The sequence below is a fragment of the Anolis carolinensis genome, chromosome 5 (assembly GCF_035594765.1).
Source record: "Anolis carolinensis isolate JA03-04 chromosome 5, rAnoCar3.1.pri, whole genome shotgun sequence".
Classification (NCBI taxonomy): Eukaryota; Metazoa; Chordata; class Lepidosauria; order Squamata; family Dactyloidae; genus Anolis; species Anolis carolinensis.
In genome coordinates, this window is record NC_085845.1 from 180,104,498 (window position 1) to 180,131,066 (window position 26,569).

The 26,569-nt window shown below is 37.2% G+C and overlaps 1 protein-coding gene across 2 annotated transcripts; it reads left to right on the forward strand.

Annotated features, from left to right (window-relative positions):
• The first annotated feature begins 1,794 nt into the window (after positions 1–1,794).
• On the forward strand, positions 1,795–25,955 carry nup37 (nucleoporin 37). 2 transcript variants are annotated; one of them, XM_003220898.4, is made up of 10 exons: positions 1,795–1,926; positions 5,424–5,635; positions 9,795–9,919; positions 11,776–11,848; positions 13,427–13,521; positions 20,096–20,186; positions 22,155–22,336; positions 23,208–23,258; positions 24,177–24,270; positions 25,437–25,955. In XM_003220898.4, exons 2-10 carry the CDS (start codon positions 5,480–5,482, stop codon positions 25,548–25,550), a joined length of 981 nt encoding a protein of 326 aa, XP_003220946.1. In that variant the 5' UTR covers positions 1,795–1,926; positions 5,424–5,479; the 3' UTR covers positions 25,551–25,955. The 2 variants fall into 2 exon arrangements, with proteins under 2 accessions (XP_003220946.1, XP_008108774.1); XM_008110567.3 differs by having other exon boundaries at positions 1,864–2,013.
• Positions 25,956–26,569: the final 614 nt, after the last annotated feature.

The window sequence follows — 26,569 nt, forward strand, 5'->3', positions numbered from 1 at the left end:
CGTTCATACAACAAAAAGCTCCAGCTACTCCAGAAAACGGCCAGGCTTTGAGACTGCAAGGCTATTCACTGCTATTCCACCTGGCCAACAAAAAATTCCCATAAGCCACAGCAACGCGTGGCCAGGCAAAGCTAGTTACTTATAAGGGGTTTGTTGACTCTCTGGTTTGCAAGTGTGGTATGCTCTCTAACTCTCGCCCCAGTTAGTAATCTGGCTGCCGATCTTCCAACTAACTGCAGCTTCCGAGTCACCTTCAAAGGCAACCTCACGCAGAGTGCATTACAGTAGTCCATTCTGGATGTAACTAAGGTATGGACATTGGATACTTGGCAATTGGATCCAAGGTACATTGGATATTTGGCAATAGCCTGTATTAAAAAAGCAGCTCCACTGGCTTCTGACAAGTTTCGAGGTCCAATTCAAAGTGCAGGTGATTACCTATAGAGCCCTATACACTTTGGGTCCAACCTATCTTCGAGACTGCATCTCCTTCTATGAACCGGCGTGGACATTGAGATCTGCTGGGGATGTCCTTCTCTCAGTCCCACCACCGTCTCAAGTACGGTTGGTGGGGATGAGAGAAAGGGCCTTCTCAGTGGTGGCTCCCCAGGTCTGGAATACCTTCCCTAAAGAAAGTAGATTAGCCCCCAGTCTTCAAGCCTTTCGGGCAAATTTAAAAACATGGCTCTCCAGACAGGCCTTTGACCTTGTGTAATCTATGATCAGCCCGATGATCCACCAATTATGTCACTTTGCACTTTGATTTTTTGATTACAATATACCGTTTTCTCCCTCTATTTGCCTTTTATCAATCAGTCTGATTGCCATAATCTTGGTTTTTCTTTGTTTAACTGCAGCCCAGCTTTGGCACTTTCTTTTTTCACCTTGGTTATAAGGCTCCTCCTCGCTTTCAGCCATCAATTGAACGTATTCCCTATTCTTGCACTGCATTACTTTTCTAGCAGGGGGGGGGGGGGGGAGGGGGGGTGGCACAGTGCATTAAAGCGCTGAGCTGCTGAACTTGCGGACCAAAAGGTCCCAGGCTCAAATCCCGGGAGCGGAATGAGCGCCCGCTTTTAGCCCCAGCTCCTGCCAACCTAGCAGTTCTAAAACATGCTAATGTGAGTAGATCAATAGGTACCACTCCGGCGGGAAGGTAACGGCGCTCTATGCAGTCATGCCAGCCACATGACCTTGGAGGTGTCTATGGACAACGCCAGCTCTTCAGCTTAGAAATGGAGATGAGCACCAACCCCCAGAGTCGGTCACGACTGGACTTAACGTCAGGGGAAGACCTTTACCTTTTACATTACTTTTCTAGCCAAAATCTTTGTCCCACAGCCATGTATTTGTTTTCAAAACAAATTCAATGACATGAAGCAGCAGATGAAATCTACACCAGGCCTGGGCAAACTTGGGCCCTCCTGGTGTTTTTGACTTCAAAGTTCAAGTCCAAAACACCTGCAGGGCCCACGTTTGCCCAGGCCTGGTCTATACTGTTGAATTAATACAGTTTAAGCTCACCTTCACTGCCATAAGTCAATGCTATGGAATCCTGGGAAATGTAGTTTGGTGAGGCACAGTACTCTTTGCCAGAGAAGGCTAAAGACCTTGTAAAACTACAACTCCCAGGGTTCCATAGCATTGAGCCAGTCCAAGTGGAGTCAAACTGCCTTCATTCTACAGGGGAGAGGCTCCCTCTGCCTCTCAGCCCCACTGGAGGCCCACGGCCCTCACCTGGGAGACGCTCACTCCAAGGAAGCTCATCCACAGCGCCAAACACGCAGCTGTCCACGGCAGTGGTTTGAATTCGAACGCCGCGCGACTCAACCAATCAGAGCGCGGGACCCGACGCAAACCGGAAGAGACTCTCTCCCGGAAGCGGAGCTGCCTCATGAATTCTTCGCGGGAGAGAGAGGGACTGAGGTGAGCGAGTGAAAGGGCTCTTTCCGTGGGAATCTACTGGCATGGGTCTCTTTCCAGAGAAACCGGCGAACGTTTTCTGAGCCCGAGGTTTGTGAGGGGCGTTTGGGGTCCTGCTCAGGAGGAGGAGGAGGCCTTCTTTCTTATTCCTCCGTCAGGCTGTACTGTAAAATTAATGCAGTTTGACAACACTTTTTAACTGCCATGGCTCAACATATGGGATCCTGGGAGCTGTAGTTTGGCGAGGCACCGGCACTCTTTGGCAAAGAAGGCTAAAGACTAGGTTGGTGTGAGTTTTCCGGGCTGTATGGCCATGTGCCAGAAGCATTCTCTCCAGACGTTTCGCCCACATCTATGGCAGGCATCCTCAGAGGTTGCGAGGTTTGTTTGAAACTAGGCAAGTGGGGTTTATATATGTGTGGAATGTTCAGGGTGGGAGGAAGAACTCTTGTCTGTTGGAGGCAGGTGTGAATGTTTCAATTGGCCACCTTGATTAGCACTGAATAGCCTTTCAGCTTCAAAGTCTGGCTGATTACTGCCTGGGGCACTCCTTTGTTGGGAGATGCTAGCTGGCCCTAATTGATTCATGTCTGGAATTCCCGTTTTCTGAGTGGTGTTCTTTATTTACTGTCCTGATTTTAGAGTCTTTAATAAGTAAAGGTAAAGGTTTCCCCTGACGTTAAGTCCAGTCATGTATGACTCTGGGGGTTGGTGCTCATCTCCATTTCTAAGCCGAAGAGCCAGCGTTGTCCGTAGACACCTCCAAGGTCATGTGGCCGGCATGACTGCATGGCGCGCCGTTACCTTCCTGCCAGAGCGGTACCTATTGATCTACTCACATTTGCATGTTTTCGAACTGCTAGGTTGGCAGGAGCTGGAGCTAACAGCGGGCGCTCAAGCCGCTCCCGGGATTTGAACCTGGGACCTTTGGATCTCCAGCACAGTGCTTTAACGCACTTCGCCACCGGGGCTCCTTAGAGTTTTTAATACTGGTAACAAAATCAGTTGGTGTTATCCACATATCTGAACTATATAGTGGGATTTTTGGTGCTGTTTCTAGGGCTTGTTTTTCAGAGTGTTCCATGTAGACATTTGATATCAACCGGGCTACTTCAAGCAGACAATAATTCTTTCTCCCACCCTGGACATTGCACAGATATATAAACTCCACCTGCCTAGTTACCAACAGACCTCACAACCTCTGAGGATGCCTGTCATAGTTGTAGGTGAAACATCAGGATATTTTTTATGTCAATAACGACTTGAGAGACTGCAACATCAGGAGGTAATGTTTCTGAAATATGGCCATACAGCCCAGAAAACTCACAGCAAACCAGTGATTCCAGCCATGAAAGCCTTCGACAACACAAGGCTAAAGACCTTGCAAAACTAGAAATCCCACGATTCCATAACATTGAGCCATGGCAGTTAAAAAGATTTCAAACTGCAGTATTTATTATCATCATTGTTTTATTTATTATGTCTGCTGTCCTCTCTTAAAAGAGACTCCAAGTGTCTAATGATGTTTATTACATTTTCAAAAAATGCAGCTTCAGTCCCCCAATTAAAAATAAAATCACAGATGCTAAAATGCAACAAAAAAACAATTATGTGTCACTAAAACAATCCCCTAATTTATTTATTTATTTATTTATTTACTAGCTTGGGTACCCGACATTGCCCGGTTTATCAGAAGAGGTCTTTTTTATTTTACAAAGCGCATAAGGTTGTGGGTGTACTACAACTCACATCTTGCCAGATTAACCCCTGAAACTATCAATACTTAAAAGTTTGTCATGTTGGGCAGATGTGTTCTAAATTCATCATCAGTGGGGTTCAGTATGCTCTCCAGCTGTAGGATGAATTACAACTCCCACCATGGTGTGTCAATCCCGTCAAATCCCTCTAGTACGTTCGGTTGGTCATGGATGTTCTATGTGTCAAGTTAGGTCCAGGTCCATCATTGGTGGGGCCCAAAGTGTTCTTTGATAGGTGAACTATAAATCCCAGTACCTACATCAGCTATAAATCAAGGTGAATTCCCCCCAAACCTCTCAAGTATTTTTCTTTGGTCATGGGGATTCTGTGTGCCAAATGTGGTCTGGGGCCATTGCTGGTGGGGGTCACAGTGCTCTGACTTGATGCAGGGTGAACTACAGCTTCCATCATATGAAGTCAGTCCCCCAAACTCCTCCAGTAAGTTTAGTTGCTGCTCAGTTCTGCTCTGTTTGTTATGCAAACAGAGTTGTAAAGAGTAGGAAAGGGTTAAGGAAGAGGCAGTGGGTGGGGTCATGCAAATTCCACACCAATTGAGTGAGTAAGGAACACTGGTATGTTTGTGCTGGAGGAAACATAAAATCTAGGATGAAATTATCCCTGAATGAAAGCATTCCTTGGGTAGTGGGCTGTAGTGTTTGGGAAGGACATTGGCAGGGTTTGGGCTACGTATTCACGGTGCTCACGATAACCTGAAATGTCATTGGAGGGAGTGCTTTTGGTGGCTCCTCAGCACTGTGGGTTATAGCTGTTTATGGAAGTGGGAGGCTGTCTGTGGATGTGGGCACCCCAGCCACGTACATGCGTACTTATTTTCACTTTTATTATGTGTATAGATAGATTTATGAGATTTGTATCTCACCTTTCCTCAATCAAGGCCCAAGGTGGCTTACAGCCATTAAAAACATACAATATAAAAGTTAAGAACAAGTTAAAATCATAAATATTAGCAAATGCTATAAAACCCTTATTAAAACCCCAACAAGATAGATAAAACTACTCTTATAATACGTAACAAAGTTGAATTGCCTTCTTAACCTTCAGATATCATTATCTTTAGTTTCCCCCAAAAGCTGGTCTCATTCAGTAGCTTCCTTTTTGAGAGCTTAGAGATGTTTGCAGGGAGCAATTTTAAAGAAAAATGGGATATACGTAAATTCAATAAATAATTTGTGAAAGCCCACTGAACTAAGTTTTCTCTACAAATAATTCCCTCTCTCCATGCCATAACAGATTTGGTTGAAGAGCAAAAATGTTAACTACTACTGCCTTAAAACAGAATGGCTAAAACTGTAATTTCTTATTATGAAGTTGTTGGAACTTGCAGTTATAATAACTTGCACTTGTTATTATGCTGGCCAGCACACATTTTTGTGTTTCAAATGTTAGACCTGTTTCTGAATATATTTGATCTGCTGATTCCTAATATGGTACCCGTTTCCCCCCATTAGCTCTAGTTTTTGAGATACAGAATATATGCCATATTCTCTTCTTCATCTTCTCGCAATAGAAAATCATGATAACCATATGTAAGAAACTGGAGCTAATGGGGGTCTATCCAATGCAATTTTCTGAACTGGCCCCCTAAATAACCCCAGAGACATTCCTAAAAATCAAGACATCAAAAAAACATTTTGGGGGCTTTGTTATTATTATTACTATAATTATTATTATTTGGAATAATGAGACTTAGTTATCTAACTGTGTATATGTTTGCTATTTAGCTCCTTGTCCAGCTGAGGAGTCTGCTGTCAGGTTACTTAGAATACCTCCACTGAAGATGAAACAGGAAGCTTCCCGGAGTGCATCTTATACTGTGGAATGTGAAGATTATGTGCATGTGGTGGAATTCAGCCCATTTGAGAGCGGAACTGCAGAGTCTCTGATAGCCTATGGTGGCAATCATTATGTGGTTGTTGGAACTTGTAGGTTTCAGGTTAGTGTGCATTATAGTTAACAGTGACAAGGTACCCCGTTCACCATTCAGCTTGTTTCCAGTGTTTGTTAATAGAGATGTGTTGGGAAGGTTGTTGATATATATCCATTCCACTGCCTAATAGTGTATCTCTCTACATGATCTGATCGCTATGTTGGAAGTGATATTAAGAACTCCTCTTCTTTGATATCCAAGCAGAGAGTAACATGAGAAGCAGCACAAGACATCATGGCTGCCAAATCTCATGTATTACAGCTCTGATCCCATTATATGAACTACTTTGTGACTGTCATGGTAATTTTTTAAATGTTGTATCAGTTTCACTGATTGCATCTATATGATGTTGATCAGTAGAGGTCTTGTGACATAAATTAATCTTACTAGATCAAGACCCTAAAAGTTATCAGTAAGAATATCATCAGATTGTATTAATTTGGCAAATAAAATTGATCATATTTCTGGTTATATGTCTGCCACAATTTTAACAAAAATGAAGATGGACTGTTGTAGACATGGCACCTCTTGTTAATAGTACTTTTCTGCTTGTGCAAGCAATGTCTTGCTTTTTAGACCCTTCACCTTGGCTAGTAAAATTTGCCAGAAAATAGTTTGTGAGATATAGAAAATAGATAACAAGTTCTGGATATAGGGAGTTGTTGCACTATTGTTGCACTGTTTGATGTGTTTATGGGCATTAAATGTTTGCCCTATGTGTGTATAGTGTGATCCGCCCTGAGTCCCCTTTGGGGTGAGAAGGGCAGAATATACTGTAAATAAATAAGTAAATAAATAAATATTTCGTATTTGCAATTTCTGAACAAGTTCTTAAATCAGGTGGTATCAAATCAGTTCCAGTTAGTTTGGGATGACAGGTTAATTAGATGCTTTGTTTTTGGAATTTGTCCAAAGCTGAGAACACCTGCACCATGAAACGCACACTTCCACTAAATGATTGTGGACAATAATCAGTTTTATCAAATGTGCCATTTTGACCAGGACCCTGAACCAAGTAATAATAGGGTCATAGCATTGGAAGAGACCACATGAGCCATCCAGTCCAACCCCCTGCCATGCAGGAAAAGCAATCAAAGTACAGTAGAGTCTCACTTATCCAACACAGTCTGCCTGATCCACAGCTGTTTCTCTAGTCAGCAAGGACTGTAAGTTCATTTTAAGCAATTCTATTTTTATTTGTAGTCAATTTGTTAGTAGCCAATGTTTTGGTGGTCAGTGTTTTCAATACATTGCGATGTTTTGGTGCTAAATTTGTAAATACAGTAATTACTACATAACATTACCATGTATTGAACTGCTTTTTCTGTTGATTTGTTGTTTTTGGTGCTTAATTTGTAAAATCATAACGTAATTTGACGTTTAATAGGCTTTTCCTTAATCCCTCCTTATTATCCAACATTCTGTCGGCCCGTTTATGTTGGATAAGTGAGACTCTACTGTACCCCCAAACAGAGGACCATCCAACTTCTGTTTAAAAGTCTCTAAAGAGTGAGCCTCCACCACACTCTGAGACAGAGAGTTCCACTGCTGAACAGCTCTTACAGTCAGGAAGTCACTTCCTGACTAGAGTTTCCCAGGTTTCTATTCAGTCTTCTCCCAAATACCTTTTTAGCATCTACATAACCCATTGACAATTCCGCATATAGATTTGTGTTGAGGTATTAAACTAATAAACAGTATTGTCCCTTCCCTACTTTTATCACCATTTAATCTCCGGGAGGCAACTACAACCTTGGATTTCTGAAGGAAGGACTAGAATGAATAAGAAATACAATATGAAATCTAATGTTAAGGCAGAAGTAGTTTTGGACTGAAAAATGTCCTAATCTGGGTAAAGGTTTAAAATTTGATCTAAATAGTCATACATTGACCTTGTATTCAATCTGGAAGTGCTCTAGGACTTGTTTTTACCCATGGAGGCACATGTGTCATCATGCGTTCTTTGGACCAGTTTAAGCTAACTCACATGATCACAGCAGCACATGCCTTAGTTATGATTCAACTTAACTTACTTTACCGTGCTCTGTTGCTATAGTGCTGCCCTTGAAAACAGTTTGGAAACTAACTGGTATGGATTGCAACAGTAAGAATTGTATGAAAACTAGGCACTTGAACTATATTACTTCCACCTGTTACTTTGGCTTTTAGTTTTCCTTATCCTGCTCATTTGCCAGAGGACAGCTTGGTCCTTGAACTCAATCATTATCTAAATAGCCAAGGGAAAACTTTAACTGCTCAAACAGAAATTCAATAGCATTTTAAATAAAATACTCTAATCAGAGTGAACTCTGACTACACCCTTTATGAATTGTTTATATTATTTGCCTTTTAGTTTTCAGACACAATTCAAGGCGGTGAATTCAGCTTTTAAATTTGTAAGTCATCATTGGGCAAGGTGCAGCCTACACATTGCATGTGAGTCCATCCCCCTCCCTTTTTTTTTGCACACACACACAAGCTCTCCAAGATCAAGAAATACAAAAATATACACAAATATTTTGCTGTCACGATTCCGCAGTGCAGTCAGGCGGTACTGTATTTTGCCACTGAACCCATCTAGAGCAGACTAGGCCAGGAAATGATATCATTTGAGGAGGAGGCTATGACAGCTGAACTCTGTGCGCTGGGGCCAGCTCTTTGCTGTGTAGATCCAGTAACTTCCTAAATGTATTGTTGAAGTCTTTCACGGCCGAAATCACTGGAGTGTTGTGTGGTTTCCAGGTTGTATGGCTGTGTTCTAACAACATTTTCTCGATGTTTTGCCTGTGTCTGTGGCTGGCATCTTCAGAGGATCTGAAGATGCTAGCCACAGATGTAGGTGAAATATCAGAAAAAAATGCTACTAGAACAGGCCATACAGCCCGGAAACCACACAACACTCCCCTACTTCCTAAATGCTAGTTTCTGGGCCTTTGGGGCAGGCTTTATAGAAAGAGCAAGGTTGATTAAGGAAATAACCTGTGCTATAAATAAAAATAAATAAACTTTGTTTACAACCCACCCTATCTCCCCGAGGGTGATTTCCAAACAAAAAGGTGGCAAACATTCAGTGCCATAAAACAATAGAAATAAGCAAACCAAAATAGAACAATAAACAAAACGCATCAATAAGAACATATAATAGCTAATCAAAAAGTTAAATAATTAAATAGATATAATAAATCCCACTAACAGCATAATGAAAATTTAATCAAATAAATGCATTAAAATTATTACATTATTTTCTGCAGCTAGGACAGTTTTTTCCAATATGACAGTTTCTAGACATGTTAAATTAGCAATGTCCCTTGGAAAACACAGCCACTTCCCCCAGTCTCCATGCTACTCTCATAGTTGAACTCTTGTAGACCACATTCAAAATGTAGCCATCTCAGCACAGCTGCTGCCAAATGCACAGAAGCCTTGGCTGTCCTTTGCATCTTCTTTTCATCTTCTATATTTGTATTCCTTTCCAGGAGGGGTATTCTGTAACACTGCACCCCCATCCCTGTTATCTATGGTAGATAAGTAAATGAGGAGTCAAGTAAATAAACCTAAAACAATTTTTTTAAAATGAAAAACTATTGTTTTCAATCTTCTTTAAAATAAAGAGTTTAAAAATATGAAATTGACAGAAGCAGCACATGAAGTTGTTGGAAATCTGCAAATGTATATGTTAATGCATGAATCTGGCCCATTGAGGTCACGAAGAGTCGGAAATGACTGAGTGAATGAAGAAGAAGAAGAAGAGTGAAAATTGGAGGCATAGACAAGTTTATCTGCATCTATTTAGCATACAAATACTGGCACAGACCTATATGATCCTGGATAATCATTAAGATCATGGTTAGTGACTGGACACTTTGATTCACTAGCAAATGTAGTTAGGGTGGTGGATACTGGCATTTGGGCTTTCTCAGTGACCATTCTACACTTTCAAACTGTATGTCCCTTAAAGAGAAGGTAAACATAAGTTGTCTTGAATCCCATTTTAGAAGAAAGGTAAGGTGTAAATCCAATAAATAAAATAAGCATTTTAGTAAAATAAACCTAAAGCGTTTCTGAAACAAAAATGATAAAGTGACTGCTTAGTTTCAAATCTAGTGACCAGGATGCACTTAATATATATTTATTTAGCTTATTTAAGTATTGTGTTCTTTTGTAGGAGGAAGATGCAAAAGTGGAAGGAATACAGTATAAAACCCAAAGAATATTTCATCATGGAATTAGAGTTGACGCCATTGGGTGGAGTCCAGAAAGCAGACTTGATGCTTTACCTCCTCAGATACGGTAATTCTGCTAATGAAATAGTTGTTTTATTGTTCCAAGAGGAAGTCTTTCTGATCACTTTTCTTTTCCTTTGTCTTGGGTGGAGTTCTTGAAGGCAGCTTGATTCTGGAACATCTGAAGTAAATTAAGTTTGAATTCACACAGTAAACTCTAGAGCAAACTGGAAGATATTACACAGAGCAGGAATTCTTACAGAAAAGGTCATTCTGTTTTTCGCCACTTTTTGAACAAACTCCAGCTCACTGGGTTTTGATATTAGATACAGGAATTTACAGCATAGGAAGACAGATTGCAGATGCCTTTCTCTCCTTTGCACAAGGTCAGGAGAAAATGATGTGTGCATCACAAAACCCACCACCAACAGATTAATGATATAGAATCGATTTTCTCAAGTCAATTGTACAATGGTGTTCATTCAATCTTTTTTACCATCCAAAAATATATTGGAGGTTATTATCCATTGCTAAATTTCATGAACGATTTTTCAGGTATCAGCATGTCAAAATGGAAACTTTATAGACTATCAGGGACCATTTGGAGCAGAATGCTTACCTTTCTTCAATAGATATGTTGGGGGCTTACCTACATATTCTAATGGGACAAATCTGCAAAATATTCCTTTCAAATTCTATGAAAAGCACTATCTGTTCAAAGTCCTCTTTTTGTCCTTATATGATCTGAATTTCAGGTATTCATGCAAGTATTGACTCCTTTGATAGCTCATTTCAGGAAATATGGAATCCAACTTTTTCTATACTTAGACATAATTCTTTAAAGAAAAAGTGCAAGGCAGAAAGAGAAATCAAAGAAAGCATCTAGTATCTTCTGGTGACCTTGAGACGGAGTCACAGTCAACTAGCCAAGTGCTTGACTCATCTGGAAGCAGAAATAGACACATCAGGCATATTTGTTTCTGTGAAAAGGAAAGTATTTTGAAATTTTTGGAAGTGTGTGTAAAGGTTGGCAACAGTAAAATATGCAGATGTCACACATCTAGCTCAGATTCTAGGTATGTTAATGTTCATGATTCAACTGATGCCTTGGGCACAATTTAACATTTGACGATTGCAGTTATTTCTGAAATTCCATCAGCTTGCAATACTGTTAAAGCTTCATGCTAGGTTTTCATGAACTGAAGAACTCTATTTTAAGGTGGACTCAGAGAGGTTACAAAAGAGGATGTCATCTGTAGAAATAGAGAAGATGGATGTCAACACAAGCATATAAAATAATATATAAACGAATAAAAAGATCCAACCTTTCTGTCTAAGGTATTACCCACCCCTGTTTTCATTCGGTTTCTTAACTTCTTGTCCAAAACCATTTCATCCACCCACTTCTTTAAAAATACCACAGTTTAAATGTACATGCATAGTACATGTAACTGCTACTGATCAAAACACCCATGAATATCAGCTAAAACAAGACAGACATACCACCTAAAATATGTAACACAAATACATAGTGGGATGCAGGAAGCAAAAGGCAAATTTAGGCACCTGCTATTCAAGTTAAATGGCAGTTGTCTATAAGAGCAACTGTGGCTAACTTTGCTTTTTACCTCCCCCATTCCACTATCCTCTTATGTTATATAATTTAGATGATATGTCTATCTTGTGTTAACTAATTTTATCTAAACAACACTAGATGAATTTTTAGAGCAGGTAAAAATGCTTAAAATAATAATGTACTTGCACATTTAATGACAGTGACTTGATATAGACATTCAGAGAACTGTGGTAGTTTAATTTTTTCCTCTTCATAATGAGCCATATAGATTTACTTTAAGAAATAAATATATCTCTTAGGATTGCTGCCTATGATAACATTTGATATTGTACTGCTGTTCTGATTAGGTTTTGTACTGCTGCTTCTGATAAGAAGCTAAGATTATTCACATCAGATCTCCAAGACAAGGATGAATATAAGGTGAGAAACAAGCAATTACAAAATGAATTTTACTATTTTTGGCCCTTGCTTTTATATTCCTTTATGAATATACTAAGCCTGCCATCCTATAAACCTGACTCTAATTTCATTAAATATACATTTGCAAGACTTGTATAGGAACATGTTACATCTTGTATTTTAGGACATAATATTCTTAAGGTGATATTTTTTGAGGCAGCATGTTTATGTTTAAACTTCAAGGGATTTATTTTATCTATTCTTAATCTATATTTTTTAGAGAACAGAGATTCTAACAGTACAGTTATAAATACAGTGATTCTTAGCATAGGCTATTATGACTCAATTTTCAATACTCCATGTCAGTAGGCCTATGATGGTACTGATCTTTATACCTTGATACTTTACATTTTCACTAATGCTGGTAGGGCTTTGAAAATTATATTTTTCTAAGTGACAAATGATGTGACTAAATGTTCTGTGACTGAATTTGTAGCATTATTGATATGATCCTTTCAGGTTTAAAACATATTACATTATTCTCAGCCAGTAATGAATGAGTTATTCAGGTATCAGCTGACTCCTGTTGGCCAAGGCAAGGGATTATGTTTCTCAAAAAGTATTTCATATTATATCCCTGGCTGCTCCTCAGTTCTTTCACCTTGCCTCACTCAGGAAAGGTTGGATATTCCACTTTTCAATCACCTTCTTGTCTTCATTTTAAGAAAGAGTAAAAAGGACAGTTGTACGTTCCTTTTTTTTTACACTTCTTTCTCTATTCCCCAATTCCTTTGAACATCCTAATACAAATGATGTTGTTTTGAAGAGATACATTTAGTTCAGATTTAGCAAAATAACAGTGGCATGTCCTTGCTAAACCTGCTGATCTGTTGTGGTTATTGTTTGTTTGTATGTATGTATGCTTGTGGGTGGCTGATTTCCAAGACAGCTCCAATTACTAGAGCATTGTGATCCCAAACAATGATGGATCTGGGCCAAACATGGCACACATAGCTAACATGACCAATAGAAAATACTGGGAGGGGGGGGGGGGGATTGATCCTAGAATTTTGGAAGCTATGGTTCACCTGCAACCAGAGAGTACTGTGAACCAAACCAACAATGGATCTGGACCAAACTTGGCATGCATATCCAACATGCCCAACTTTGAATACTGTTGGGGTTGGAACAATAACAGATTATGGGAGTTGTAGTTTACCCACATCCTTATACATTTTCCAATGGGTCCATTCTTAAAATCCAAAACCCAACAATGAATACTTTTTATGTTTATCATTAAAATTACCTAAACTGAACATCAACAGATACCTAAGTTGGTATATTTATAAAATTGTAAATTTGTTAGTGTGCTGCAGAGCAGTTCACACAAGGCTGTTCCCCGTGAATTCTTGGAATCATTATTCTTAAACATGACAGCCTCTTAACAAGATTAGTTCTTTGGAAGCACAGCAATCTGTGGTCTGCTTTTCATATTGTTTCTAGATAAACATTCAGATGGCTGTTTTAATCCTTAATGAGCTTAGATTCTAGATGCTTTTTCCAGTTTGTAGTAAAAATGTTTTCCCTTTCTATTAATAGGTCTTGGAAGGCCACTCTGATTACATTAATGATTTGGTATTTTCACCTAAAGATGGCCAACAAATTGCGAGTGTGAGTGATGACCACACTTGCAGGTATGCATTTTGTATTAACCTATTGTAAATTTTAACTCTGTGTACATCCATATGTGTGAGAAAAAAAGAGTACACTTGAATAGGTCTCATAATATATTTTCTAATGATAAGCCATTTATTTAGGAGTAAAGATTTTTCATAGGATAGTATCTGGCTTAATTTAATTTTATTCGCTGTGTGTTATTTAATAAAGTAATAATGAACATACTAGCATTGCATAACTTGAGTAAGCTCTACATTTATGTCTTCAGTACCTGGTCTACACAGACAAAAATCATATGGTTGGATAATAATTTCTCTCCAGTAATTTCTGTCTCCCAGTCATAATGGGTATATACAGTACTAGAAAGTGTAATAGTTCTAGCATTTTCCTAAATAATTGTCTGCTGTGTTTTATCAAGATGGTTTTTGGGGACTTTTTGGCCTATTTGTTTTTATGGATATTTAATATGGATATGTGGTGTAAGACATGAAAGAAGAGTAAATCCTAAGGGTATTTCAGTTTCTGTTCCTTTTTGCTTTTCCCATGGCATTCTCTGCCAAGACATATTGTTCTGGGAGTCATCCTGCACATTCAAAAACTGTTGGCAGTTCTTTAGACAGTGTTTTCTCTTTCTTATTCTCAGCTCTTCACAATGTTTCACCTCAGTTTTTATTCCTTCAGTGGTAAGAGTAGGCAAGAACTCCTGATGAAATTACTACCGGTAATATAGACTGGTAATGTAACTTGTGTAAGATTCACTCAAGCTGTGCAAACATGTGGAATGGGATATGCCTACCAAAACTGCCGATTTACAGGTCAGGGTATTCCCCTAATAATAATTCCAGCATTGCAATGTTTCTGTTTTCTATCTCTACAGATTTAGCAAATATAATGTATCTATATTAGGAAATTTCCTGCTAAATCACAACATATGAAGCTCTTGTTTTCCTGTGGTAATAGTGCAGTTGTACCCGTGTCTATTGGGAAGTAAGCCCCATTGCACTAAAAGAGTTTTACTCTTGATAAATCTGCATTATATTGCAGTTTTAATCTCTTTTTAAAAATTTGAACTTATCAGGCATTCACTAATGTAGCTGTTATGTACTGTAATGCTTTAATCTTAGCTAAAATCCTCCCTTAGTAAAGAAGATGACATAAGGAGAATACTTGCTGATCCTTAGATTTGTAGTTTTTGATCATTTTTGTTGAATTCAGATGTGTCCTGCAGATTTGGGTTCTTTTTTCCAATTTAATCATTACAAGGATCTGGGCAATATTAAAAGGAGAAATGCTCATTGTACTTGAATACATAGCTGTAAGTAGAAAACGATGGCTGGGTAAAAGTTTATTATGCTTTTCTCTGAATGAGAACAATTATATTGTATCCATGTTTATGGGGAGAGATCTTTTTTCCATATTTTTAATTATTCTTTAAAACAAATATTCGGTAGTTGTGATTGAAAAGCACCGTTCTTGTCAAGCTATTCTTCCCTTCTCTTTTCTTTTTATCTGGCACTTCTATTACAAGGCAGCCCCATTGAAATCAATGGATGTTTATTCCCAGTAAGTGTATTGGAGTGCATAGTTCAATAAAATGTACAAGATTAAATGGATAGAGCAGATTGGTTTTTAGCTGTTGCTCTCAGAGCAAATCAATTCCTTCATATTCTGGCTTGTCTAGATTCCCTCACTTCAAAAACAAACAAAATGATTTAGAGGTTTTGAACTAATGCCTTTAGTAGAGGAATTGCCAGTGCTTCTGAATCAAGCCATTTCCCCAATTCAGTCAGAATGCTTGCAAAGACACATCTGCTATGAATGGTCCATATAACATGAATGATGGGTTTCTTTGATTTTAATAAGAAAAAAGGAAAGCAGCATTGCCGTCATCATTTGTGGTTGCCTAGAAAACCAAGTTAAACACTAATAAGAAAGTACCTTCCACTTTATAAAATTTGTTCCCAAATTCAACTTGGAAGGGCATGAAAATGTTGACTAAATGTCTGGACCTGAGCATTCTGTTCACATAGTTTTATGCTTTTCTGTGCAAACCTCTGCCCAGTGTTTTTATTGTTCCTTTCATATATATATATATTTTTAAAAAATGTGTGTTTTCTTTTTATTGAGGATTTCACTGACTTATAGTGGTCTTTTTCTCTGTTTGCCTGTGGTTTTCCTCCTTCTCATCAACAATTGTTTGTTTCAGAAGGAAATAATTAGGGAAAACAAATTACCTTCAGCTGTATTCTTTATCATCTGTAACCAATTTGCAGTGATAACTGGTTGCAGCTCAGTTTTTTGACTTGAACTTCCCCAGTTTTTGTGCACTTAGGACAAGGGGGAAATATTTGAATGATTGGTCTGATTATTGACAGAGATAAACTGGGAACTGCCTATCCTTCTTCCAAATTAAAGACAATTCCACAATTACTGATTTCTTGCATGGGTGGAATAGGTTATGGGTTCTGCATGGGAAAGATTATGGAAATTTACAGATGACACTAAACTGGGAGGAGCAGATAATACTTGAGCAGACAGAATCGAGATTCAAAATGACTAGCTGATTAGAGAGCTGGGTCAGAATTAACAAAATGAACTGCTGCAATAATGGATGAAAGATTACCATATTTTGTCAGGTAAAAATATAGAATGGCGTGGAAAGGCAGTTGGCCACTTAATAAACCACAGGCTAATGTTTGTCAACAGTCCAATTTAGCAACAGAGTCCAATACAAATCTATTCTGCATAAACAGAAGTTTAGCATCTAGATCAGAGCTTCTCGAACATTTCATGTTGGTGGCAAACTTTTTAGACATGCATAATTATGCAACACAGTAATTCAATTTTACACCAATCCCTTGTAAGAGACATGGACACATACATTATTCACTATTTTAATAGCAAAATGTAGGGATACACGGCATATCTCATGAAAAACTTTCATTTATATTTTTAAATATATAGAATTACTTACATTTCCAAGATTTTTGTCAATTATCAGTAACAATATGGAAATAAGTGCAAGAATGTAAAAAAAGTATAACACTAATACAATAACTGCATGCAAACTGCTATTGCGTCTTTCACATAGACTTAGAGTTTTCTCATTATGTTCTCACAACACACCTACACATTGCAGACAGCACACTAAGGTATTGTGACACACTATTTGGAAAGCTCTGGTCTAAATCAACCATTCTGTTCAGCTTTAGTCAGACCTTCCCTGGAGTACTATTTCCAGTTCTGGGTATCACACTCTGAATATATCTGATCACTATCTCCCAAAGCAGTTACTTTATTCGCATCTTTAAAATGGAATGTCGACAACAAAAGAGATTTAAAGATGGGCTTAAAACTAATCTTTAAAATGTGATATAAACACCAAGAACTGGGAAGCCCTGGCCCTTGAGCATTGTAACTAAAGGCCAGCTGTTACCAACAATGCTGTGGATTTTGAAGAGGCATGAATAGAGGGCAAAAGGAAGAAGCATGGCAAGAGGAGGGTGGACCCTTGTCAGGACCCCCTTTCATTAGGAAATGTATGTCCTCACTGTAAAAGACCATGTGGATCCATAATAGATCTCTACAATCACTTACAGACCCAACACCAAGACACTACCCTTGGAAGACAATCATCCTTGGCTACAAGTGATGGCTCATGATGATGATCACACTCTAAAAAAGATATTTACATGGTGGAATATATCCCACCCACAGTTACAAAGCTAATAAATACCAGATCTATGAAGATGCATTAAAGATTGTTTGGTCTTTTGTTTTGTTTTTAATCTGGAGAAGATAAGTCTGAGAGATGAAGTGTTAGCTATCTTCAGATATTGAAGGAATGTAAGGTGGAAGATGAAGTAAGATTATTTTCTGCTTCTTTAGAGGGTAAAACATGAACCAATTGATTCCAAATATAAGATTGGAGAGTTTAACTAAATATTGGAAAGAATTTCCAGATAACTTGAGCAACTTTATCACCGTGGAACAGGCTATTTTGGGATGTGGTGGACTCCTTTTTCTTGGATTTTTAAAAATTTAGATAGGTTGGCCATCTGTCAAGAGTGCCTTACCTGAGAATTCCTATACTAGTGAGGATTGGACTTGATGAGTCTTGCGGTGCCTTCTACCACTACAACTTTGTGACTATCTGAAGACCATACTTAGGGTGATCATATTTTTAACATGTATATATATATATATATATATATATATATACACACACACACACACACACACACACACACACACACACACACACACTCTGACTATTTTAAAATGTTTGAAGATACTTCGGTTTCTAAAAGAATAGTCATGTTCATATGCACACAGTAAAAATAACCAATAGTACAATGGGTTTGTATGGTTGCATAAGCTTTTGTGAACACTCATGTAATGGAAGAGAGTATTATCTCCATATTCATTAGTTAGGATGATTGAAACTAAAATAGTTCTTGGCCTAAGAGTGAAATGTTGGGCTTTAACTTTCAACATATCTGATTGTGATTGAAGTTATAATACAACACCATATTCTTAGTCAACTTTGTCCAACATTCTGGTTCTTCATGTCAGTCTTTTAGCCATTTCTCTACATCAGTGGTTCTCAACCTGGGGGCCCCAGATGTTTTTGGCCTACAACTCCTAGAAATCCCAGCCAGTTTACCAGCTGTTAGGATTTCTGGGAGTTGAAGGCCAAATACATCTGAGAACTCCAGGTTGAGAACCACTGCTCTACATGCATTTTATTGATTACACGTAGATGTGTTTGGTTTTTCATCACCGTCTTTTCTCTGATATGCAAATGGTTCTCCAGATATTTGGGGCTATAACACCCATAATCTCTCAATATGGGAACTACTGTGCAAAATATCTGGAGGGCCAAAGGTTTCCCTCTTGTTATGTACAAAATCCACTGGCAAAGCTAGGTTGTGCAATGTGGGAAAAAGATGGGGAGGTAGATAGAAAAGGGTATTGGGCTCTATTTCTCTCCAAGGATATTTGTTACAAAGTGTGTTCTTACTACGTTATTTCAACAAAACATAAAGCAGATACAGGCTCTAAATCATAAATTGGAGGAATAAATATATATTTTTGTCACTGTCTTCATCTCAGTTTTTTTGCCTTTAGAAAAGAAATGATATTTGGCCAAAATGATTCACCATTTTGAATTGTACTATGATCCTTTCTCCACATAGTAAAAGCGCACATACAGAAAATGTTGATTTGACTTGGAAAGGTCTACAAGGCAGAAATTCTGGCAGAAGAAGAAAGAGCTTTGTCTGTAAATTACCTAATCAAGTAGATATTCTTTGTTTTCACAAAATGTGTGCAGTTTAAAAAAAAACAAAATGCTGATCTATCCAAATTTAGAGGCCCTAGGATTTCAACAGGGAAAATAAATAAATACTTCATCTCTAGAGGCTTGGCACAGAAAGGCTCATACTGTTAACTAATTATATTTATTTTATTTCACATCTATTTTGTCTAGACTTGCAATATAATTTACTTAAGAATGGATTCCGATTCTAATAAAAAGTTTTCAATACCCTGGTGAGAGATGAACTCAAAAGATCTCTCAGCAGATTTCTTTTTTTCCTGTTTACTTTTTTCCCCATTTCACTGAAGATTAAATTGAACATTTTACTTAGACTGTTATTAAGAATACCTAAATGCACAATAAAATCACATTATAATTTGAAGATTTGTCCAGTTGGACTTCATTCTCCTTGTCTGCTAATCATAAAATATTTTATAGTTTACAAGTTTTTTACAAGTTTTTTAATCCCCAATTTGGAGTTGATACCAGTCTAAGCCTGTGACATATTGATAAACATGTGTGTCTACTTAAGTAAGGGGGAAAGAAGGAATGCTGAAATGCCTTCCATTTTCTATTGGGGAGAGAATTAGCACTGTTTACCTTCCACTTTGGGAGTCCTTAAATAAGTGGTGACATAGAATCATATAATTAGAAAGAGACCACAAGGGCCATCGAGTACACCTGCCATGCATGGAGAAACCATAGAGATACATGGTCTTCTGAACACCTGCTTTGAATAGAGATGATGTTGAATAGTGATGGTCAGATGATGGTCAGAGAAATATTGAGCTTTAAGGCTGGTAATCATTAAACCTGCCTTCCTCTTCAAGATGTTTGGAGTACTGGTCATCTACCATGGACAGTCTTTACCAACAAAATATGAAATTGCAGGAGAGATTTGGGGGCATTTCAGGTCTGCATGCTCTGGATACTCCTTATATTTTACTCTTTCTCATTCATACAAACTGAAAGGTCTCTTAAGCCCCCCTAAAGTTTAATAGGAGTTATAAGTATTAAAGTGTGTGGTCTTGTTGTAAAGAGGCATTAATCATTTTCCTTATTCAGATAGTCATCCTCCAGTCTGTTTAATAAGGAAATGCAAGAGTCTACATTTTCATTGGCTACCATAAGCAATATGGAGATTTCCTTCTGTTGGCTGTGTTTGTGGTCAAAAGAAAGAGCACAATCTGTCTTACTAGCTTTGAATGGAAAACAGTTAACATGGTTGTAGTACTAAATATTTTTGCAACTTTGATATCCTTTGCTGTTAGAGTCTGGGACTTGGAAGGGAACTTGAAAAATTATTTTATTTTATATTCTCCTGGAATGAGTGTGAGCTGGCATCCCGAAGAGGAATTTAAGGTTAGTATTCTACAGGTATTTTGTTTCTTTGCCAAACATGAAAAGACTTCAGTTATGTAAGAATAGTTTTCAGAAATAAAACTATGAAGAATTGTGCCAATATTTTTAGAACTCTTGAAATCTTGGAAACATATAGCTAAAGATACATTTAATATTTTTGTAAAAGAAAGAAAAGAAAGAAAAACCACTGTGGTTATTAATAATAAAAGTAAAAATACCTGTTTCCAGACCTTCCGTTAGCAGTGATATTCACTGTGTGACTAACTCATATCGTACTTTATTTCATACAATTTGGTTGAAAATTCAATAAAAGTCAACCATATATACTTTTCTGACCTCTTAGAATTGCAGTAAAAAAAAGCAACTGAATACACGCATTAAAATAGCTCAGCACTATAATTAACCATTGATCTTCAAATCAATACCTAATTTGAGATTAAAAAATAATATCCTGTTATTTATAATTTGGATTAAAGCTCCTGCAGTGTTTCTTGGATGTTGTGGGAGTTTTAGTCCCAAATATAGAAAGGTTCAGGACTGCCTCACAAAGTTTCTAAGATCCTTAACTTACGTAGGGAACTAGACCTTTATTTTCATGTACTGTGTACAGTAGATGTTGTCTTAGTAAATTTAGTCTGTCTGGTCCATTTTTATTCCTCTTGTTCTCAAAAGCAGCAAAGGTAAAATGCTGTATAAATCAAGCTCCATAAAAACCTAGCTTCCAATTAAAAAAAATAATTACCTTAAAGTAATTAAGTAGTGACCTAAAATGTAGGTACAAGCTTCATGAGGTTTATCAATCCTTCTGCAAATCTTGCAAAACTTATGGAGAAATTATAGGAAACCCATATTCAGAATGGCCACTGCCACTCTACTCTACCTTAAGGCCCTAAATGGTGAGACATCTGCATGCCTTGGGCTCCTCTGCATAGCTGCTGAATGCCGCTTGGGCCAAAAGAGTAGGTAAGGAAAGAAGGAGAGCCGTCTTTCTATAAGGGTTGGGCAAGGAAGGGTAATGGGGTGGGTATGCCAAGAGAGGCTTCTTAACTCTGCCTTGTGACTTCACATTGGGTCCTAATAGGGGCAGGTTGCTTTCCTTGCTCTTTTCCCCACATCCTTTTTTAGGCCACATTCTCATTTTTTCCTCATTTATACTCCTTTCTTTTCTTGTATAACTGTAAACATTTTAAGATTAGCAATACAATTTACACACACAGTCATTGGAACTCCACAAATAAAAATGTTCTGCTTATCTTTAGGTCTTCCTAAATACATCCCTCCTTTTGAAAAGGAGAGGAAAATATTTGTTTGTTACTTGTTCCTAATTTTTACCCTTGACTTATCTATAGTTCAAAGCAAAAATTATAATTGTGTCCCCAAAACCTGTCCTCATGATGTTGACTTGTACATGGGTACATAAGATAATTGTCTCTAGTATATCTCACCTTTAAAGCTTGTAATACATTTATCCTAAAGACTAAAAAAATGTGATTTTGCACATGCATGATTCCTAGATCATATACTATATAAATGTATGTTTTGTGACTTGATGTGTTCATATATAGATGATGTCATGTGTTCATATCTAATTGTTTTAATTGCTTATGTATTATCTTTTTTATTGTATATTGGCATTGAATTTTGCCAGACTGTGAGCCGCCCTGAGTCCCTTCGGGTGAGAAGGGTGGGATAGAAATTATGGAAATAAATAAGTAAATAAATATGGTTGATATGTTTTGTACTTGTGGCACACTACACTAGTTTAGATTAGGTTATACTAAGTGTGCATAAGTGTTATACTTAGTATCTGGAAGAGTGTATTTTCTTTGAATTAGAGATTAGGTCTGGAAAGCACTACATATAAGCGATCCTGAAGTACACTTGTATTATTAATGTATGTTAAAATATTAGGTTTACTAGGAGAGATAACTATTTAAAGTTGCTATTTTCTGCTTCCTTTCTATCTAGTTAATGGTTGCAGAGAAGAATGGAACAATAAGAATCTATGATCTTGTGACCCATCAAGCTGTTTTGTCTCTCACAACTGATCAGACACCACTGATGTCAGCAAGCTGGTGTTTGAAAAATACTTTTAAAGTTGGAGCAGTTGCTGGAAGTGACTGGTATATCTGGGATATTGCTCGATCTAGGTATAGTTTTTGATAACTCTGCTCCTTTTAGTATTTACAATCTTTAATATACTTGTTATATATTTGAATTTCTTAAAAAATTATAAGATAATTCAACTTCACCTTTCTGTCCATCCAATAGGCCAGCATTAAATGCCAGCATTATTTTAACTCAATCACAAGTAATAGGCTACAAAGTTTAAAAAGAATAATGTTTAGAATGAGAGTTTGTGACTCAAGTTTCTATCAGACTCCCTTACATGCTAATTTTGATGTACATCTAATTATTAAACTAACATAAATACATGTTATACTGTGAAAATGAATGGCTGCACAAAATGATTTCTACATGATATAAAGTACTTCCGCATTACAGGTATTTCAGGATAATACCTATAATGCAGAAGTACACTTTATATCATGTAGAAATCATTTTGTCAATTTCATTTAATAAGCGTAGCAGAAATATCCATTCTTGTTTTTAAGTATACCCAGGGGGAAGGGACAAGATGGGAAGATGATGCCTAGGAAATAATTGTTGATAGAACAGTATTGATTTGTCTATCTAGAGAATTAAATCTTTCTTTGCACCTGAAATTGTAAGCAAATTGGGAGAGTTATGCAGATATTCTTTCAATTGTTTTGTATGTTACTCCTTTCACATAATATCCAAACTCGGTATCCAATTTTAAAATGTGTTTGTTAGAAAATAGAATTTTTGTACTTTAAAGTGGCAGCTGTTTTACAGATTGGGCTGATTTGGGACAAAGTTAATATGATTTTCTTGACGTGGTAGTGGTTTCCAAAAGAGGTTGTGCCATTTCACAGTTTTTTGCTGCTTTAAAAAAATAAGAGTGGATGTCTGCTTAAAAATAACTACTTCTTTTTACAGTTATCCTGTGGAAAAGAGACCTGTCCATGCAGATAGAGCTAGATTATTCAGGTATAATGATTCAGTAAAGTGATGTTGAATCTCATGAAATGAGCTTTGGGTAATTAATTTTTGCTTTTCGTTGATGGTCCTGTGAAACTTTTTGCAATTTCAGATGTATTACAACCTAAATTAATTATTGACACAGTTGGCCTTTCCTTGCCCCATGTTTCATCCCCCCCTGCCTTCCCCTACTGTGCCAGTGCTTTCTCCAACTGACTCCAGAATTTGCCATTGTTTAAACCTGCCTTTTCCCTGACAGCTCTTTCCCTTGTTCTTCCTTGGCAGAACAGCAGCACTGAGCAAAAGGGACTGGATTATTCCACTTTCACCTGTCTTCACCCTCTGTTTCCGCTGCTTCCCTACTCCATTTTCAATAGACATATAAGCCTCTTTGCACATTCATAATTTCTCTTAGTCTTGTAAAGCTTTCAATCTCTTTTGAAAATGGTGTAGGGCAGCAACGGTTGTGATGGCTAATAATCTGGGAATAATCAAATTCACAAACCTCATTGATGTATTTTCCATTTACTATTAGCCTGTTGAGAAAGAAGACTGAAGTAGAGAGTGAAAGAATTATATCATAGCTTAAGACATTTTCAGAAAAAAATCTATTTGCTTTTTTTGTTAGGACAATTTTGGAGATTAATTTATATTTCTGTGTGACAAAATGCAAGCAATTGTCATGCTTGCAAACATAAAAGTATCTGTGTGTTGTGAGAGAGAGACATGCTCACAATCTGATTGGAATCCAGACAAAATTAAGCACTGTATTCCACTGATCTTGCGAGGTTGATAACTAACATTTTGCTTGATTCTCCGTTGAATTATGTCTGCTTAACTTGGGGTAGTGACTAACGTATTTAGTATGTTTTGTTTTAATATTTCTTTAAGTAAGAACTTTTTTGATTTGGACCTTTACATCTATAGGTGGTCCAAAGTCAATGAAAAACTGTTTGCTACTACTGGCTATCCAGGAAAGATGACCAGTCAACTTCTAGTTCATCATTTAGGACATCCTCAGGTAAAGGTTTTGCCAGTTTGAGATGTAAAGATCATGTCTGTTTTTTCCAAATTACAAATGGCTCTGTTTGTAAGGCAGAGAAGATTTAGTCCAGTCTAGGTTTCTTGTTTGCTCTGTGGCTCAAAATGAATACAGATGGACTGCATGAACTTTGAAACCACTTTATCAGGACATCTTGAAGAGAACACTGTCTGCTGTTGTAGTGTTATGAATAAAAAAGAAAAAGCTTATAGGCTTTAGTCCAAAACTTTAGATGTTGTATTTTAGATGCTTTACTCAAGAATGTAGCTGTCCTTGTATTTTTTTAATGCTGCTATTAAAACAGCATATTACTATGCTATATTCCAAACTTTTTTTTAAAAAATCCTCATGGAAATCTCATGTTTCAAAACCAAAACCCTCTAGCAATTCTGCTTCTGGGTGTATAGCTATGAATGTCATTAAGCAGATTGAAAGTACATCTGGATCTAACAGGTATTAAGACTTTACAAGTAATGATTGTGAAACTATGATTGAGGCCTCATTTTGGGTGACAAATCCTCAGAGTTGTGGTTTTTTATATCAGTGTGCTCTGTACAAATTGAACTAATAACAAATTGGAGACTTGCAAAATATTCAAGATTTTGTGTGGTATTGAAAGCAGTAGTGGCATCTAGACATTCTTTTACATCATACACATTGGGTTATCATTCAATTAAAAATGTTGTGGCTGATTTTCTTCTTACTAGTGATAACAAAAATGTAAAATCTAAATTAAACAAAGTAAAATGCATAGATTCTCATCTGTCCTTCGACTGACACAGAAACATGTCACAGAAGCAGCAGGGAAAGGCCAGAATGAAGGCAGATAGTTGTTTCAAGTTGTGGACTATAGTGCCAAATTTATAGCAAGAACATAAGAAGGCTCACTAGATTTTCAACTAAAGACATCCCCCATGAATTGTGAGCTTTACAATCCTTTTTATGCTGCTGCAACATAGTTTTTGCCTTCTTGTTGCAAGATTACAAGCAAGAACCCCTGAGATTTATGAAGTAAATTTGGAAAGCAAATGCAGTACAGGAGGTAATTAGTTGAAGATTGTTAGTTTTTAAAATTATGTCTTTTGACATTGTACAACTTGAATAGCAAGAATATCTAAACCATCTTTCTTTCTCTTTTTCTGCAGCCCATCCTTATTGGTTCTGCTCCTGTAGGATCTGGTTTAACCTGGCACAGAACACTTTCACTATGTGCCATGGGAGGAGATCATAAACTTTTTTTCTGGGTGACTGAATTGTAAATATTTATACATGCTAGTTAAACAACTTGGATATGGGGATGAGAGGGGCTGTCACAAATACTGAAAAATATTGTTTTATATTGCCATTTACATCCAAGAAATAAAGAGTGTTTGCATGGGGGCACTTTAGAATTGCAACAGTTAAGCATTACTTCCTTCCTTTTGCAGTAAAAGATAGAAGGGAGGAAATGCTGCATACAGACTCAGCTGGCATGGCTGCAGACCAAAATCGACATTTCACTTAAATCATGCTCATTAGGTAGTTTCAATTGAATTCAAATTGCCATTTGAGGCAAAAGAGGCACATATCACTGTGCCATGACCATATTGTTATACATTAACATTGTGATTGTGTTACTTATTTGAATAAAACTGATACAATAAAATAAACATTGTGCATTCAAATGTAGATTGGGCGCATTTTGTACAGATGTTAATCTTCCTAGTGCCACAAAATGTGCATCCTTTGCCACACATTGCCACTGGGTTATCATTTGTTGTTGGCTTGTATTTTGTGTATCCTTCATCAAGAAACTAAAGCTGGTATCTCAAAATTTATTATATTGAAGCTTAGCATTGAACAATCTGTAACAAACAGAAGCATTGATTATAAACTATGTATGAGGAAATGGTTTTAAAAAGCAGCTAGAAATGCTAACAAAAGGAATCATATTAATAGTGTGGATCCTGGTTTACACACCATTAGAGTAGGCCCATTAAAATTCAAGCTTCAGAGATGGATGATATGTTTGACAAAATCTACATTGCTCCCTAAATATGTATAGTTTATATCTGTACACATGTTGGTTTTGTGAATTCCTTTCCTTTAGGATTCACAATCAGTTTACATAGTGAACACTATGTTAAAAGTATTGTATGCTTATTTTTTAAAAATTACAGTTACATGAGTTCAAACTTGCAACTAGGGATTAGAGAGAATATTAAACACTTATTGACTGAAAAGTAGATATTACTAAGAACAACATTTTGAGGGAATTACCAGGCCCTTCAGCATGACT